General features: G+C 53.4%; 2 protein-coding genes across 15 annotated transcripts in view; one reads left to right on the forward strand and one right to left on the reverse strand.

Annotated features, from left to right (window-relative positions):
* Positions 1-1,219: 1,219 nt before the first annotated feature.
* On the reverse strand, positions 1,220-7,355 carry SENP8 (SUMO peptidase family member, NEDD8 specific). Of its 5 annotated transcripts, none has more exons than XM_020790175.3 (2): positions 7,165-7,355; positions 1,220-2,898 (listed from the first exon to the last, which is right to left on the reverse strand). In XM_020790175.3, the coding sequence occupies exon 2, from the start codon at positions 2,869-2,871 to the stop codon at positions 2,233-2,235; it is 639 nt and encodes a 212-aa protein (XP_020645834.2). In that variant the 5' UTR covers positions 2,872-2,898; positions 7,165-7,355; the 3' UTR covers positions 1,220-2,232. The 5 variants fall into 5 exon arrangements, with proteins under 5 accessions (XP_020645834.2, XP_020645835.2, XP_072837955.2 ...); XM_020790176.3 differs by lacking the exon at positions 7,165-7,355 and adding an exon at positions 6,940-7,144; XM_072981854.2 differs by lacking the exon at positions 7,165-7,355 and adding an exon at positions 6,861-6,883.
* Positions 7,356-7,495: 140 nt separating this feature from the next.
* MYO9A (myosin IXA) overlaps positions 7,496-16,633 on the forward strand; it is an 85,081-nt gene continuing 75,943 nt past the window's right edge. For 9 of the 10 annotated variants that reach the window (XM_072981843.2, XM_072981846.2, XM_072981845.2 and 6 more), the window contains exon 1: positions 7,497-7,924. The gene's annotated coding sequence lies outside the window, so the exon portion shown is untranslated. Of the gene's footprint in view, positions 7,925-16,633 lie in introns of all 10 variants that reach the window. The other variant, XM_072981851.2, reaches the window with a different exon arrangement.

Consider the following 16,633-nt stretch of genomic DNA (forward strand, 5'->3'; position numbering starts at 1 on the left):
CCCCTTCAAGTCAGAACAAGGTAAACAAATCTCACCCTCAGCTGCTGCTGTTGCTGCTGCGCGAAAGGTGGTCCTCGGAGCCTGGCCAGCGTCTTCTCCTTGGGGCTTCGTCCAGCTGCACCCAGGAAGTGGCCGGCCGGAGACTCGCCTACAACCACCATCCCCCCACCCCATGCTAGAATCCAGCAGGTTTTTCTTGCAGTGCAAGTGTGTGGGAAGTGTTTGAGGCGGTCACAACCACAATGCAAGGATTACGAGTATTTGCTTACTGGGCTTCAACACTCCATCTAAAAACCTAGATTAGGCCATGGGCTAAGAAAGCAATTCTCTCTCCCTCTCTCACTTCCTGGACAGAAGTCCTTCCAAGCCTGTTTGCCTGACGGCCCCCACAGGGCAGATGGGGGCTGTGGGGAGTCTGGAAAACCTACAGGAGCACATTTGCTAGCCTGTCACCTGAAGTCTTGCTGGATTTTGGCTTTCACCCAGGCTGGATGCAAAACATGTCCTTAAGGCGCCTGGGGAGCAAACCCAGGGCTGGTCTTTAATCCTCCCAGTGGGGCTTGGGGCCTCCAGGCCTCTACCTGGAGAGGAGCACCGGGCTGCCTGGAATGAAGGGATCTAAGTGGGAATTTGGGGTGGGGTGGGGCTGACAGTCAACCTCCAGGCCAGACAAGGAAAGCAACCTGCTGGGAACCTTGGAAACCCTCAGGAGGAGGGGTGGCGCAAGCCTCTCTCTCAGTCTGTGTGGGTCGAACCCTCTCGGGAGAAGGAGGGAAGATCAGTGCCAGAAGGGTTTTCGGCAGCTTGCTAAAATATGTAGGAGGAGACCCAAGGGAGAAGCAGATGTGCAGAACCCTGCAGGCTTGGGTGTCCCTGCAAACCTTTCTGAAGGCTTCCCTGCCTTGTTCTGTCTTATAACATGAATTCCCAGACTCTCTGCTCATTGCTTTCCCCGGGACATCATTTGAACTTTGTGCTACAGCATCGCAAGGGTTCGGAGAGAGGGGCAACATAGGGTGCCCCCTCTTGCCTTTGGTGGGGAGGTGAAGGCAGGCCACGGAGAACTGCCCCTGTTGGGGGCCACTTGCCGCCTACCCCAGTGTGGCTGGGACCGCTCAGGACTCTGTGCAAGCTCAGAGGGCCTGCAGAGCGAGCCTCTCCCAGCAACAGCACCTTGCCCTTCCCTCTTCCGGCCTGCAAGGAAGCAGCAAGCCACCCCTTTTGAATTGAAATTTCCTTTTATTTGTTGGGTTGAAGGTTCTCCAAACAGAACAAAGAGCAAACAGACCACGCTCTCTTCTCGGGGCACCCGAGAAGATGATTCAAGCTCTCCTGGCCCAATAATGTCATCACAGGCCAGAAGAACTTGTGACTTCAAGGCAGACGGCTGCCTTCCTGGCACAGCTTCTGGCAACAGGGGCGCCAAAGGCAGGAGGAGAGCCTTCCGGAGGTGAAGGAACAAGGACCGAGGTGGGGAGCCAACGGGAAAAAGAAGCTGGATTCGGCCTTGTGGGCCACGCCCCTCTCACAGCAAGGCCACCCACTGGGGGGGGGTGTTCCTCCAGAACCTGGAGCTTGCTTGGCAGGAGGAGGAGGAGGAGGTGGCCAGGCGATAAGACCACAGAGCGAAAAGCAGGAGGTGCTCCCTCTTTTTTGGAAAAGGGAACGGTGCAGGAGCCTCTCAGGGGAGCTTCCGGAGAGGGGAGGATGTGGAGGATTCCCCCCCTCCCACTTGCTCTTGCCTTCTGGGGCAAAAAGGTGGGCCCGCCCTAGGGAAGCTTAACGGGACAGGCCGCCCTGTTCCGACCACCCCTTCTTTCAGAGAAGAAGGCAAAGGCTTCCCTTTCCCCCTCAAGCGTGAGGAGACCCTCACACTCCTCCTGCAGCAGAAAGGTCCCCTGGCCTCCCTTCCCGAGGGCAGGACGTGGCTTTGGAAGCCGCCGCAGAAGCCTCAAGAGACCATCAGCAAAAGGTCCCGCACGGCCGACATGGCTAAAGCCTCGTGACAGACAGATGGATGCCGAGCTCTGCACGTGGTGGAAAATGCTGCCGGTGTGGTTGGGAAAGGGGGGGGGCAAGAGGCCCACCTGCCAAGACCTTTGGGAAGCCACCTGGCCCTTTTCTCAGGCGCAGGCTCTGTTCCAGTTCACAGCAGAGGAGGAGGAGGCAAAAGCAGAAGGCTCCCCCCCCTGCCTGCCTCCCCCCCCGTCCCCGCAAGCTGAGGGTAGCCCCTCACTTCCGAGAAAGCCTGGCAATGAGTCCCTTCCACTCTTCCCTCTTGTGTGTGATGTAGGCGGGCGTGAGGAGTGGCAGGCCTGGCTCTTCCTCCTGGCCCTGGAAGAATTCCCGGCACAAGGCCTCCGCGTTGCAGATGACGTACATCCCGCAGTCGTAGCTGTTCTGCTGGGAGGGGGCCGCCTCCTCTACGAAGGCTGCCCGGCCCCTTTGGCCCAGGAAGGGCTCCAGCTTGCCCGCCACCCTCCTGGCGTGGGCCGAGTTGCTCTCGGGGTGGGAGTCGTAGTGCGCAAAGCGGCCCTGGTCTCGGAGGTAAACAAGCAGGCTCCAGTGGCTGCCCCCGGCCCCCTGGCTGGCGTGGTCGTTGATGGGCAGGAAGACCACCCTCTTGCGGGGGAGGCCCAGCGGCTCCAGGAACAGGGCCAGCTCCTCTGGGCTGGAGGTGCACTTGATGAACTGAGCCACCTCGGGCCCCACAAAGCACACCTGGTCGGCAAAGTCCCGGAACTGGTCGCCCGCAAAGTACTCGAAGGCAAAGCCAATGACGTGGTCGTTCAGCCAGCAAGGGGGGTCGAGCAAGAGGACGTCCGACTCTCTCAGCAAACTGTCCATGTAACTGAGAACCACTGGGTCCATCCTAAGCAGGCAGAGCGACGCCAAGACCTGGAAAGACCAAGGGGGGGGGGGTTAGGAAAGAGCAGGTGAAAGGGAGGGAGGGGGTGGCGTGGTGCTTGCCACCAGAGGCCCCTGACGGTCTCGCCTCGCTAGCCATTCTCCGGCTGGGCTCCCCCTGGGCCTCCTCAAAGGAAGAGGCAGGAATTTCTCCCCTGTTTGTGTGTGTCCGGAAGATAGGAAACAATGGGAGAAGAACCCGGCTGTTTCTTATCTTGGCCAGCAAGAAAAATCCATGTGAGATAAGACCCTGAAACACACACACACACACACACACGTGCACTCCAGGGACAGGCTGGAGAAGAGCGTGGGAAACGGGGTCCTGGCCGGCTGAAGCTCTTGCCGCCAGGATCAGCAAAGCTATGTTTCTCTCCTGCCAGGAATGCTCCTTCTAGCTGGGCAGAAAGGCAGAACTCCGGCCCCAGGGCTGGGGGGGAGGGGAGGGCGACAGGTACCCCCTCCCTCCCTCCCAAGTGAGTCGTTCTAGTGCCCTCCTCTGCCTCCCCCAGAAGCAGGAAAGCGGGACAGACTTCACAACCGCCTTGGAGCCCAAGGCTTGTTTGGCTTAGCACCCATCTGCCGAAAAGGGAGAAAGAGACTGACTCGCCCGTCAGAAGCCAGTCTCCGTCACAGGGAATGTTGGTTTTAAAACCCGGGTGGCAGGAAACAACGGCCCTACAGAAGCCCCCCCCCCCGAGCGACCGAGGAGCATTCTTTTCTGAACGCACCCAGAGAACAGGGGCAGCCTTTCTTCCAACAAACCCACTCGGCTGCAGGAGGGGGACATTCCACGGCCGCCCTCTTGAACTCAATAGGCCTTCTCAGGGTTGGTCTGCTGGCGGGAAGGAGGCATGGCCCTGCGGCCGGGGGTGGGGGGTGGGGGAGAGAAAAGAGGCCTGCTGCTCACACACACAGGAGCAGCAGCGCAGATTCCTCCACCCTCATTCAGCCCGGCCCAAATAAGCCCAGGCTCTGAGGGAGGGGTGAGGAGAGGGTTTCAAAAAGCACCCCATGGCCCAGCGCACCGAAGCATGGGCAGCCGGGGGAACTTCTGTACATCACTCAGGGCTGCGCTTTTCAGAGGTCGCTCTGTGTTCTGCAACACCCTCGAGTTCAGGCTGACCTCCAGCACCCCAGCTGCCCGCCTACTTTCTCAAACCACTGGCGGTGCTTCCAGAAAAATCTGGGAGGCCGTAGGAAACCAGCTAGTGTTCAGTTAAGAGAAGAGCAAGGGAAGCATGCGCCTGACCACTGATCTCAGATCAACCAGATTTAACAGCACCTTTTTCTTTCTAATAGCCTTAGAAATGTTACCTTAGCTCTACACCTCCTTTTTAAGTTAATTTTACTTTCTGGGAGTCGTAATGCAAAATGCCAGGCTTCCAAGCTCTGGGAAGCAGTGCTCTGAAAGCCCAGTGACCGTCTGATCCTCGGAGGTCAGTGCCACTGAGGGGCCCATGGGGCTTTCCCCTCAAAGCAGCACAAAACAGATGGCAGCCCTGAAATTACTGGAGCTGAGACAGCATGTTCTGTAAATATCAATGTAGATCACACGGGATCTGGTCCACCCTCCTGAAAGTGCGCCAGGGAGAGTAAACATGGTCCCCTTGGTGTGACTAACTGCAAACAAGGGAACACCCATCCCTTGCCATCAGTCAGAAGGAACTCACAGGGCCTGGTTTGTTTACTCACCAGGAGGGAGGGAGGGAGCAGGAAGCGTTGCCTCCCGGAAGAGCCAGTCTGCCATTCAGGAGGCCCTCAGAGCGGCTGCTGCTCGGTGGTGGTGGTGATGCGTGGTGGCGACGGGGGGGAGGGGGAACAGCTGGCATTGCCCAGCTTTAGAAGGTCAATCATTCAGCTGAATTGGCGATTTGGTCCAGCAAATCAAAATTTCAGGCATCCCTCTACCTGCAGGCATCCGATGCCGCGACACTGAGAGGGAGGTGGAAGGCATACCCCTCCGAAGCATCTCGGAGGGCAACCTCTATTGGCAGCATGTTCCGGGGAGGGGGGGAGGCAAGGAAAGGGGTCACGGCTTCCGTTCCTACCCCATGGGTATAAATACTTGCCAGCGAGCAGAGTGGGCACCCCATGCCTCTGAGGAAGGAGGCCCCTCGGAAGGAAGCTCAGAGGCATGACTTGCGAGCAACAGCTGGAGTCTGAGGCAGCTGGGAAACATGAACAGCCAGGCTATCCCATCTTCAGCCTCCTCACCGTACCAGGTTTCCAAGATCACTTAGTTCTCCCACACTCCACTTTCCTTAATGCTGCACCGCAAGCACTTGGGAGGTTGACAGCCGAGTGCTTAAAAGGAGACGCTGTAGATGCTAATTCCAGATACATAGGGTGGGAGCTATGCTCTGGGGAAGGGAAGCTTCCTTGAAAACCTTTCCTGTGTTAAAACTGATGCTGAAACATTGAAGAGCGCCCAGACATCCAGAAGTATGCGATAAAGCTACTGAATAGCGAATGATCTATTGAATTTGGCTCAAAGAATCCGCTTGTTTCCAGAACAACATCTGTTGCCTCTTGCAGCTCTCAAAAAGGGAGCATCTTGCTTTTCTTTCTAGAGGTCGAGGGCAACCAACTTCTTCACCGTGAGCAGAGTCCTGGCATTCCACAAAACTCCCTTCTGATGCCAGCCTGGCTAATGATTATTGTCAAGGAAGCGCAGAGGAGAGGCAGAAAGGCTTCTTTCCTTCCTTCCTTCCTTCCCAAAACGGATGCCCTGCTCCCATGAGGACGAGGATCGGGCCTTCGGGGACTCACAGAAGTGGCCTTTCGGGGTCTTCACAGGGCAAACAACGGCAAGTCTCCTGCCGGCACAATTTCTTCCCATCAGCCAAAGAGGCCCCCCCTGGCCCTTCTCTTAGCTGCTAGTCAAAAACCTTTGGATGGCGACTTGCCCCTGAATCCAGCATCCAAAGAAAATCCTTGTTCGACACCACCTGCTCCGTCCCTCTCCCTGGGAGCTGGGCCAAGTACCACCCGAAGGAGACAAGAGCGCCTACAATTAGGGTGTGTGTGTGTGGGGGGGGGAAGGGGCTTCCTGCTTCTGGATCTGTTATTACAAAGGCCCAGAATGGGAACGGAAATCTTCCTCCAGCAACGCTGGGGCATCATCAGGATCATTCCCTGGCTTCTTCTCTGACAGGTGGTCTGTCATGGGCAGCCCTTCTTTTCCCCTGAAGGCACAGCAAGGCCAGGCCTCCCCTCTCCCCCCCCCTCCCTCGGCAGCACCTCCTCTGAAAGACGGTAAGGGATCTGCCTTTGAAGGCTGCCCAAGCAAAGCAGCCGCCACCAGCTGCTAGAAGATCACCCGAAGGGATCAGCCAACCAGAGCAGATCACATCCGTTTCGGAACAGCCGCCTGGGCTTCCAGGCTGTTTCCAAGGGCAGTTGGAGTTCCAGTTCCCCCCTCCCCAAGATTACAATCTGCCCATAAGACCGTGGGGGGAACGGGGGGGGGGGCTGCGGCGACCTCTTCTTCAAATTCTGCCTGGGATGGAGGCCTCAGGCTCCTCTTTCCTGCAAGCTCAGTTTGGGTTTTATGCCCCACTGAACTCAGTAGGGCTTCTTTTGGGATTTCCAAACTCCTGTCTACTCTGCATTACTCTTTCCCTCCAAAAAAAAAAAAAAAAAAAAAAAAGGCTCTGCTTCCTTTTCAGCATTTATGCCCGGAGGGGGGGGGGGAAGCGGCTCTGGGGACCCGAGGAGGAGGAGGAAGTCACCAGATCCAAGCAGGGGATCCAGCAAAGGCGGCCCGCTGGGGGGGGCATGTCCCTCTTACACCCCAAACTCCGCCACCCGCGGCTCGAGCATCCCAGCGAGGCGGGGGGGGGGGGGAAGAGGGCACGGGCGGCCACCCACGAAGGGCCCTCGGAAAAGGGATCAGGCCCACTTCGCAGCCGGGCCTCCAGCCCTGGGCCCGGGGGGGGGTCGGGTTTGCTCACCTCCCCCACCCCCGCCTCCAGAGGAAAACGTCAGGAACTGAGGCGCTGCCGAGGGGGGGGGGATAAAAGGAACTCCCACCACAGCAGGGCCATCATCCTTCCTTCTCTGACGCCGGGGACACGCGCGCGCGCCTCCCGCTTCGAAACCCAGAAAATCGATCCATCGATCGATCTGGGGCTCTCTCTCCGGCCGGTCCCCGGGAAGGAGCGCCCCCGCTCGGCCTGCTCCGCCCTCCGGGGAGGGGAGGGGAAGGGCGCCGCCGAAGTCCACCCCCCCCCGGGGGGCCCACTTCCACCGCCTCACCTCCTCCTGCCGCCACCGCCGGCCCCATTCTCCTCCGAAGTGGCGCGGTCGCTACGGCCAGCCGCCACGCGCTCCCACTGCCGTAAAGCAGCCGCCGCCGGAGCAGGAACAGCCCCGCCCCCTCCCTCCCTCCCTCCCGCAGGTAAGAGAGGCGAGGCGGGCCGGCCGCTCATTTACATACGGGTCCAACGTGTCTGGGCGGGGTGCCGAGGGGCCGAGCGGGCGCGCTCGTGGCGGGGCTGTGGGCGGGGCTCGGAGGGCCGTTTGGGACGCGGGCGTCACGTGGGCGGAGGGGGCGGGGCGGGCGCTCTTGCGGCTGCTGAGGGGAGGCGCGCGGGGGGGGGAGAGAGGGCGGTGCGCGTGCACGAGAGGAGGGAGGGGGGAAAAGAGGCGCCGCCACCACCGACGCCGCGTTTCCTCAGCAAGAGGAGGAGGAGGAGGAGGAGGAAAGGGAAGCGAAGCCCAGGCGAGGCGAGGCGGCGGCGGAGAAGGAGACCCCCCTCTCCCCTCAGCGGCGGCGGAGGCGCCCCCCCGTCCCCCCCGGCCCTCCCTCCTTCCTTCCTTCCTTCTCCGCCTGTGAGGGTGCCGCCAGGAGATGCAGCAGCAGGAGGAGGAGGAGAGGCGGCGGCGTCGATCAGAATGATGATGATGGTGGTGGTGGTGATGATGACGGCCGTGGCGGCAGCGGCAACGGCAGCCCCGGCCCCGCCCGACTGACGGACGGACGGACGGACGGAGCGGCCGGGCGTCCCCCCCCCAGGTGAGCCTTCCTTGCGCGCCCCTCCCTCCGAGGCCCCTTCCCGGCTCGGCTCCCCCCCCCCACCGGGCCCGAGAGGGCCGCCCTCCTGCCGCCTCCACGCCCGGATGGTTCTTCGGGGGGGGGCCGGGCGGGGCGGTGGGTCCGCCTCCTGCGGGGCTCCATTCATTCCGGGCCGCCGCGACCTCTCTCCCTCTCTCTCGCTGGCTGGCTCCGCTTCCCGCCCGGGCGCGGAGAGGCCGCCTGGAGCCCGAGCCGCTCCTTGGCCCGGAGGCGCCCCCTCCTCTCCCCTCCCCCCCCCGTCCTGACAGGCCGGCCTGGGTGGCGGCAGCCCATGGCCGAGTGACCCCCGCCCCCCGGATGGGAGTCCCCCTGGAGCCGCCCCCCCCGCAAAAAAGACACCCCCACATACACAAACCGGGGGGGGTCTGCCTGCCAAGTGCGGGAGGGCTTTCTGGGCCGCCCCCCCCCCCGGTCGGGCTCCCCGTGTCTTGCCGGTGAGGCCCCAAAGGGGAGCCCCTGCCTTCAGTCTTGCCTGCCCTGCCGGGGGGGGGGGGGCGGAGAGGGGAAAGCCTCCCTCGGGCATCACACAGGGCTCCTCCTCCGCCCAGGGCTCCCTCGCAGCCGCGGCATGGGTTCAGGTGCGGCTGTTTGCCTTCCCGGTCACATCGCATTGGCTTGCGCCTTCTTGGCTTGCGCTTCTTTCAGGGTGCTGTAAACAAATATTTGTTGCCGGGGGGGGGGGGGACTCAGGGCTTTCCTTCAAGCAAAGCCACAGGAGTGTGGTAGTGTGCTTTTATATCTATAGCAACTTAACAGCAACAGAACCTGATTAGCGCTTTTTCTGCCCGGGACCCTTTCAAGGCACCTTTCCCTCTTCCCCCTTTTTCTTACAGAGGCTCCATGTTTCTTGCAGTGAGAGAATTATTTGCCCAGATAGTTTTCATTTTTTTGCTTTTTAGAAGAGCCATGTGTGACAAACCCAGACCTACTGGGATCTATCACACAGTTACTAAGCTGCCACCAACCATTCCCTATAATAAGTCACACAGACCAGGGATGGATTTTTAAACAACAAAAAGAATAAAGTTTATTTTAAATACACACAGGGAAAAATAAGCAATCAGGTGAATAAAATAAAGTAACGTGGCTTATTTTCACACACACCAGCATACAGTTTGGTTCACCTAGAACCTTGAACTTAAAGCACAGACCCTGAACCCATCAGTTCTGGCTAACCAACAGACCCCTGAACCTTTCAGGTTGGTACTCTGACACACAGTAGTACCCTGTCAGACACACAGACTCCCACAACAGCTTCTTCTTCCCAGCTGCTGCTTCGTCACAACCCAGTGTCTCACAGTCTGTCTCAGCATCTCCCTTCACCACACAGGCATCACATATTTATACAGTACAGCCCCTCCTCCTGATGTCCCGCCTTCCACTCCCCATAGGATGGAACTTTCCCTCCCAACCCATGACAGACAGGTAACATCAGTGCTGTTATGTAACACCTCCCCTCTTTAAAAGTTGTTTTGTAGGGGGAAAGCTAAGGTGCTTTTTCCCAAAAAACAACCTGTATAAAACACACAACACCAATTATACCTACCATATTATACTTACTTACATTCTAAGTTAAACATTTCAAATAGGCATTTAAACATTTACCATATATATTACATCAATTTACCTTTATTAATACAAACCAATTTAAAACCAGGTACATTTTAACTTTTTGTTTTCATTATATACATATAGTCCATGTTCTTTCGCCGTCTTCAGTCTTCAGGTCTTCTTGATAAGGCGTCAGCAACACAGTTCACTGACCCTCTGACCACCTTCACTTCAAAGTCATAGTCCTGTAGGTTTAAAGCCCACCTCATAAGTTTGCTATTGTGGGTTTTCATTGTCTTTAACCATTGCAATGGTGAATGGTCAGTACACAGAATAAAATGTCTTCCCCAGATGTAAGGCTTGGCCTTCTGGATCGCGTAGACTATGGCCAAACACTCCTTCTCCACGGTTGCCAAATGTCTCTCACCTTTTTGAAGTTTCCTACTCAGGTAGGACACTGGATGTTGGTCACCATTCTCATCCTCCTGGCAAAGAACCGCTCCTACCCCGCTGTTAGACGCATCGGTGTAGATGATGAACTCCCGGTCGAAGTCTGGAGCACGCAGCACTGGATAGTTGATTAGCGCCTGCTTCAACCTCTGGAACGCCTCCTCACAGTCGCTGGTCCACGGGATGCGGTCATCAGCCTTCTTCCTCGTCAGATCGGTCAGCGGAGCCGCAATCTCGCTAAACCTCGGGATGAACTTTCTGTAGTAGCCCACCAACCCAAGAAATGATTTGACCTTTTTCTTGGTGTTGGGTCTGGGCCAATCACGAACAGCTTCTATTTTGGCCTCCAGGGGTTTTATCATTCCTCCCCCTACCATGTGACCCAAGTATTTTCTTTCTGGGATACCCAGCTGCAGTTTGCTCTCTCTGCAGAGCCTAGGCCAAAGCACTTCCTCCCCTGGGTTAAAGCGCCTCTCCCTGCCTTCCTGGTCATCCCAAGCTTTCTTTCTGACCTTTTGAGCTGGCAGGGTCTCTGCTGCTAGCTCTAGGTTTCTCCTTAGGTCATTCATCAAGGTGTCTATGTAAGTCACAACGTCTTGTGGGTCACCCTGGGCGATCTGCCCCCAACCCTGCTCGATCAAATCAAGGGGCCCCTTCACCCCTTTCCCAAATAAAAGTTCAAATGGACTGAACCCGGTACTGGCTTGTGGCACTGATCGATAAGCAACCAAAAGGGATTGCAGCTTCTGGTCCCAATTGTTTGGATTCTCTGCCAAGAAAGCCCTAATCATGCGCATTAGAGTCCCATTGAACTTCTCAGTTACCCCATCACTTTCAGGATGATAGGCAGTGGCTTCCCTGAGCTTAATTCCACAGATTTGCCATAAGCGTTTCATGAGCTTTGACGTGAACGATGTGCCCAAATCTGTGATTATCTCTGAGGCAAATCCCATCCTGGACATGTACCCCACCAAAGCATCGGCCACTGTGTTAGTTTCGATGTTTGTCAAGGGTATGGCTTCAGGATACCTTGTGGCATGGTCCACAATTGTTAGAATGAACCTATTCCCCCTCTTTGTGGCCTTGGGCAAAGGTCCCACAATATCCACCCCTATGCATTTGAACGGAGTGTCAACCACAGGCAAAGGGCACAACTTTGCTTTGGTCCTGTCGCGGTTATTCCCCTGCCTTTGACACACATCACATTGTTTACAGAACTCCCTGATCTGCTTCCCTATGTCAGGCCAGTAGAAATTCTGTGTGATTCTCTGCTGTGTTTTGTTCACTCCTAAGTGTGCAGCAAACATGTCAGAGTGACCTCTCTGTAAGATCATGGGGCGATACTTTTCAGGTACCACCAGCTGACTTCTGATCCCATCTCCCCCTTTTGAGATATTTCTCAGGGTTTCTCTATATAAAATCCCCCTTTTCTCCAGAAATCTCACTGGGGTTTCAGGTGTTAGTTGCGCGTCAGTCACCTGTTCAAAACACTTTTGGAGAGTGGCGTCTGCCTTTTGCTCCTGTCCAAATCTGCTGTCTGTGGTTAAGGTTTCCACCACAGCTTCTGAACTTCCCCCACCTGCTTCCGTCTCTGGCTCATCATTACCCCCCTGAACTGTCCCTGTGGTGGCTTGTGAGCGTGTAATCACTAGCACCCGTTTCACATGTTCAGCCAGGTCATTTCCCACGAGCACGGCTGCTGGCAGAGTCGATGAAATCGCTATCCGCCAATCTCCCCTCCAGCCTTGAAAGTTGACAGGTACCTCTGCTACTGGCAGAGAGATTATCTGCCCCTCAATCCCTGCCACCTTCATGCTCTCATTTGGGATTATAAACTCCCTAGGAATAATATCTGGATGGCACAGGGTTACCTGGGAACAAGTGTCCCGCAGCCCCCTATACTGACGGTCAAGTATTCCTACGTCCACCCCTGCTGTCTCAAACAACTGAGAATCTGTTTTTATCAGCAAGCAGCGCTTTACCTCCAGAAGAGGACCATTTTCCTCAGCCTGATCAGCATAGGTAGCTGTTCCAGACTGAGTAGTCATGGCAACAGGCTCCCTCTGTGACAATGAGCTTTGCTCTTTCTGGACACAGAACACAGCTTTTGGCTTGGTCCCACTAGAATTCTGAGGCACCATTCCTTTTAGCTGCTTTAATTTCTCACACTCTGAGATTAGATGACCCTTTCCCTGACAGAAATAGCATTTTCTGGTATATTTTGATTCTCTCTCATCTTGTTTTGGTTTTCCCTCCAAAATCTGAGGTCTTGGTTTCATGTCTGAGGGCTTCCCTTCACCATGGGCCCCTCCCCCTTGCTGGCTTTTCCCTGGTCCCTGAGAGTACTTGCTGTAGGTTTCTTTGGGTTTACCTACAGATTTCCCCTCTCCCAAGGGCTTTCTTATTTGGGAGATAAAATCTGCGATCTCTGCGGCTGCTGCCACAGATTTCGGTTTCCTTTCCCTCACCTGGAATTTCAATTCCCCCTGCAGGACTGAATAGAACTGCTCCAGCGCTATCAAATCTTTAAGCTGCTCATAGGTCTCTATTCCCTCCTGCGATAGCCATTTCTCAAGCAGCCTCACCAATTGGGCCCCCACTTGGGTAAAAGTTTGTTCTGGTTTTTTAGTGAGGGACCTGAACCTTTGTCTCAGCTGCTCTGCATTTATCCCATGTCTTGCAAACACCAGTTTTTTAAACTCTGCAAAATCTTTCATCAATTCCTCAGGCATCTCGGCATAAACCTCAGCCAGGCTACCACTGATTAAAGATCGCATGATGGTCATCTTCTCAGTTTCCCTCACTGAGAAGTCCACAAACGCTCTTTCCACTAAGGAAAAGAACACCTCAGGACAATCTCCCTTGTGGTACACAGGGAATTTCTTCAGGTCAGCCTTAGACAGTTGGCCTCCCTCAGAATCCCTATTATTATTATTGTTCTGGTTCATCAGTTCCAGTTTTCTTAATTCAAACGCCATTCTCTCTCTCTCCATTCTTTCTTCCCTCTCCATTCTCGCTCTCTCTAACCTTTCCTCCATTTCCCTCACCCTCAGTTCATGCTGTTGGGCTAGGATCAATTTTCTGAGTTCTGGGTCCTGCTCTCCTGTGCTGTCACCTTGCACTGAGCCAAATTCATCCTCAGAACCTTGGTCAATCTGGGGGTCTTTCACTTCACTCATGTCTGCCACTTGGCTTCGAGTCAAGGGCATAATCCCCCCCCCAGAACAGGCTGCTTTAAAAAGTCAAGCCTCAAAATAAAACGACCACTTTTTTCCTTTTTGCCTCAGACCCAGCTCTCCCTAGAGATTGCTGCTGTTCTTCAGCACTAAATTTGCAACAGTATCGAGTCAGAGCCTACCCCCCTCTGCTGGGCCTCTCAGCTGGCAAGCTAGCTCGCTGTTGCTACGCAGTTTTGCCTCAGCGTTTTCCCGCCAAAACTAGGCTGCCTCAGAGCACCTTAATCTAAGTCTCCCCAGTTGGCACGTTCTTCTACTAGCGCACCTCCCCGTGAGGTACACCTAGAAGATTACCTACGCGCCTCAGACTGTCCCTGACTAGATCCCCCTTGCTCTGGGCACACTTGCCAAGGCTTTGCTGGACCACTGGACAACTGGACCAGTCGTATCCCACACGCTGGACACCAATCAATGTGACAAACCCAGACCTACTGGGATCTATCACACAGTTACTAAGCTGCCACCAACCATTCCCTATAATAAGTCACACAGACCAGGGATGGATTTTTAAACAACAAAAAGAATAAAGTTTATTTTAAATACACACAGGGAAAAATAAGCAATCAGGTGAATAAAATAAAGTAACGTGGCTTATTTTCACACACACCAGCATACAGTTTGGTTCACCTAGAACCTTGAACTTAAAGCACAGACCCTGAACCCATCAGTTCTGGCTAACCAACAGACCCCTGAACCTTTCAGGTTGGTACTCTGACACACAGTAGTACCCTGTCAGACACACAGACTCCCACAACAGCTTCTTCTTCCCAGCTGCTGCTTCGTCACAACCCAGTGTCTCACAGTCTGTCTCAGCATCTCCCTTCACCACACAGGCATCACATATTTATACAGTACAGCCCCTCCTCCTGATGTCCCGCCTTCCACTCCCCATAGGATGGAACTTTCCCTCCCAACCCATGACAGACAGGTAACATCAGTGCTGTTATGTAACACCATGTCATTCTCACTTTCTGAGCTTGCTTGTCTTAATGTGAATGCCATTGAGAAAGTTCCCTTCAGAGCAGGGGAATTTAGAAGGCTGCACAGGAGAACCGTCCTCCTGTTTTCTCCCATTCTGTGGAGGAGGAATGGAGTGCTCTGAGGAACTGACAGGTTTCCTGCACGAAGGAAATGGTCCTCACTGTCCATCACAAATGATGGATCACCTGCTGTCAAATATGATCAGGCCCATCTGAAGTGAGCAGGTTGGATGTCTCTTTGTGCATAACGTTTTCAACCCTGTTTTAAAAAGAAAAGCCGTTGTGAGAACTGCAGCCCTTGTGTTGACTTTCAGGGCTGTCAGTTGGGGCGTGTCTCCAGATTTATTTTTCAAGTCCCTAAAAAAAAAACACTCTTTAGGGCCAAGTGTGCAGTGGACACTGCCAGTAGGCAGAGAAAAGGAATGCCAGTAGCTGTAGGAGACACCACCCCCCTCCGTCCTCTTCAAGATAAGCTCTGAGCCCTTCTCCCTCTGGGGCTTTGCTGAAGGGATCACGTGAAAGCGGGGGGGGGGGGGAAATGAAAGATCTGCATCTTTTTAGGAATCAGGCCCAGAAGCACATGAGTATTCTGTGGAGCTGGCACAGAACCCATATTGTTTGATATCCACAGTTTCTTGCCCCCATGAGCATCTGGAAAGTCATGTTTTGCACCAGCTGAAGTTCTGATCCATCTTCAGGCGCAGCCTGATGTAAAGTGCATTGCAGTAGTTGAGTGTGGAGGTAATTCGTGATCGAGCACCCATAGCTACTTTAGTTTTACTGTAGTACTGTTTACTGTAGTCAACATATAAACCTACACTGGCAGAAGGCAGTCCTGGCTGGCTGCACCTACAGGATGTGATAGATAAAGCTTTAACTCCAGTGGCATTGCTATTGATAGGGTGTCACATGAACATTATTTGAAATTTAAACCACTAAGTACCAGGAATACATAGCCCACCATATTACTAGCAGACCATTTAACAGCAGGGCTCAAGTGACTTTCTTCAAGGGACTGGCCAAAGTATTTTGCATGGCAAGTTCTAGCAGACAAAAGTAAAAATGAAATAAACAAACAGGTAACACACTGGCCAGGTAACAGATATTAAGCATTGCTGCAGCCTTCGTTCTTCATAATGGAGGATAAATTTCCTAGTATTTTAGCGGGCCTTGCTTTTGTGGCATCATGGAGGCTTCTGAATTTTGCATTTCACCCTGACCTGCCTGTGCATAAAAGTGATGATCATCTAGCCAAAGTTAGTCACTCTTATGTTTTATTGGTTTTCATAGCTGAAAATTTTATGTGTGCTTAATACTTCTATTGAATTCAGAAGGATTTTGCAGCATTTAACTTTGGCTGACTTTCAGCCTTTCTCTTGATGTCTTTTTAAAAAGTTTATTTATGCGCCATATAGTCCACTGCTATATTTTTCACTATTTAACAAAAATCTGAATAACAATTCTTGATTATGGTCTGTTACAGTTTTTGCTTTAATCTAATTCTCTAAGCTTTTATAAGTGTTTGCAAGTCAGGTTTCATGGGATCCAATTTCTTTGTGAAGCAAAAAAGAGATCATATGTTATGGTCATTTTTGAGCCTCTTAGATTAAAGTGTTGCAGTGAAATATTTTAGAGGTACTTGATTACAAAATGCCACTGACTGTTCAGTTATTTTTGAACTGTTGCTAAGGTTTGCCATGTTATGACACTGTCAGCAGCTTTAGTGAAATATTTACCTTGAAGGAACCTGAGTGCTTCCTTTCTTCTCTATTTTTTGCGAATGAAATGTAAGTTGCTCACTAGGTGGTTGTTTGCTAACATTAACTAGACTTGACTCCTCTTGAAATGACATTTTACATTTCATTCAGGTTTTGTTTGTTTTGGTTTGGTTTTGTCTTTGGAGGGTGACTTACACACACCAGATTTTGTATGACAGGGATTTTATACCTCCCTCTCAAGAATGAATTGGGGAAGGAGGAGACTGGTAAGACTCTTAAGCCACTGGATGTTGTAGGTGAAACAATAGCCTGGCTCGGGGCTCCTCTTCCTGCTAAGATACAAAATCCCTCCTGCTAGAACCTGCCAGCTCTATCCAAGCGGGTTCAAGCCTCTACTCACATTCTGGGTCTAATTTAGAATGGGAGTTTTCTGTAATATAATTCTAGGAAGTAATGAACCGATGGTTGTTGTTTATGAGGCATTGTTATACTTCTTTATATATAACAGCAATTTGAAAATAAATACAAGGAATATACAGTTTTAACTTAACAGCTGCACATGCAAAGATATTTATCCATAACAAACAAATAGATCTTTTGTCCTAAAATGATAATGGCCAGAAACCTACTGTATAAGGTCCGAAGCTCAGGACGATGATAGACTATTTCCCAAACTGAATGAATGTGCAGTGGGGATGGAGCAAACCAGGGCAC

This window comes from Pogona vitticeps, chromosome 12 (genome assembly GCF_051106095.1).
Source record: "Pogona vitticeps strain Pit_001003342236 chromosome 12, PviZW2.1, whole genome shotgun sequence".
In the NCBI taxonomy this organism is placed as follows: Eukaryota; Metazoa; Chordata; class Lepidosauria; order Squamata; family Agamidae; genus Pogona; species Pogona vitticeps.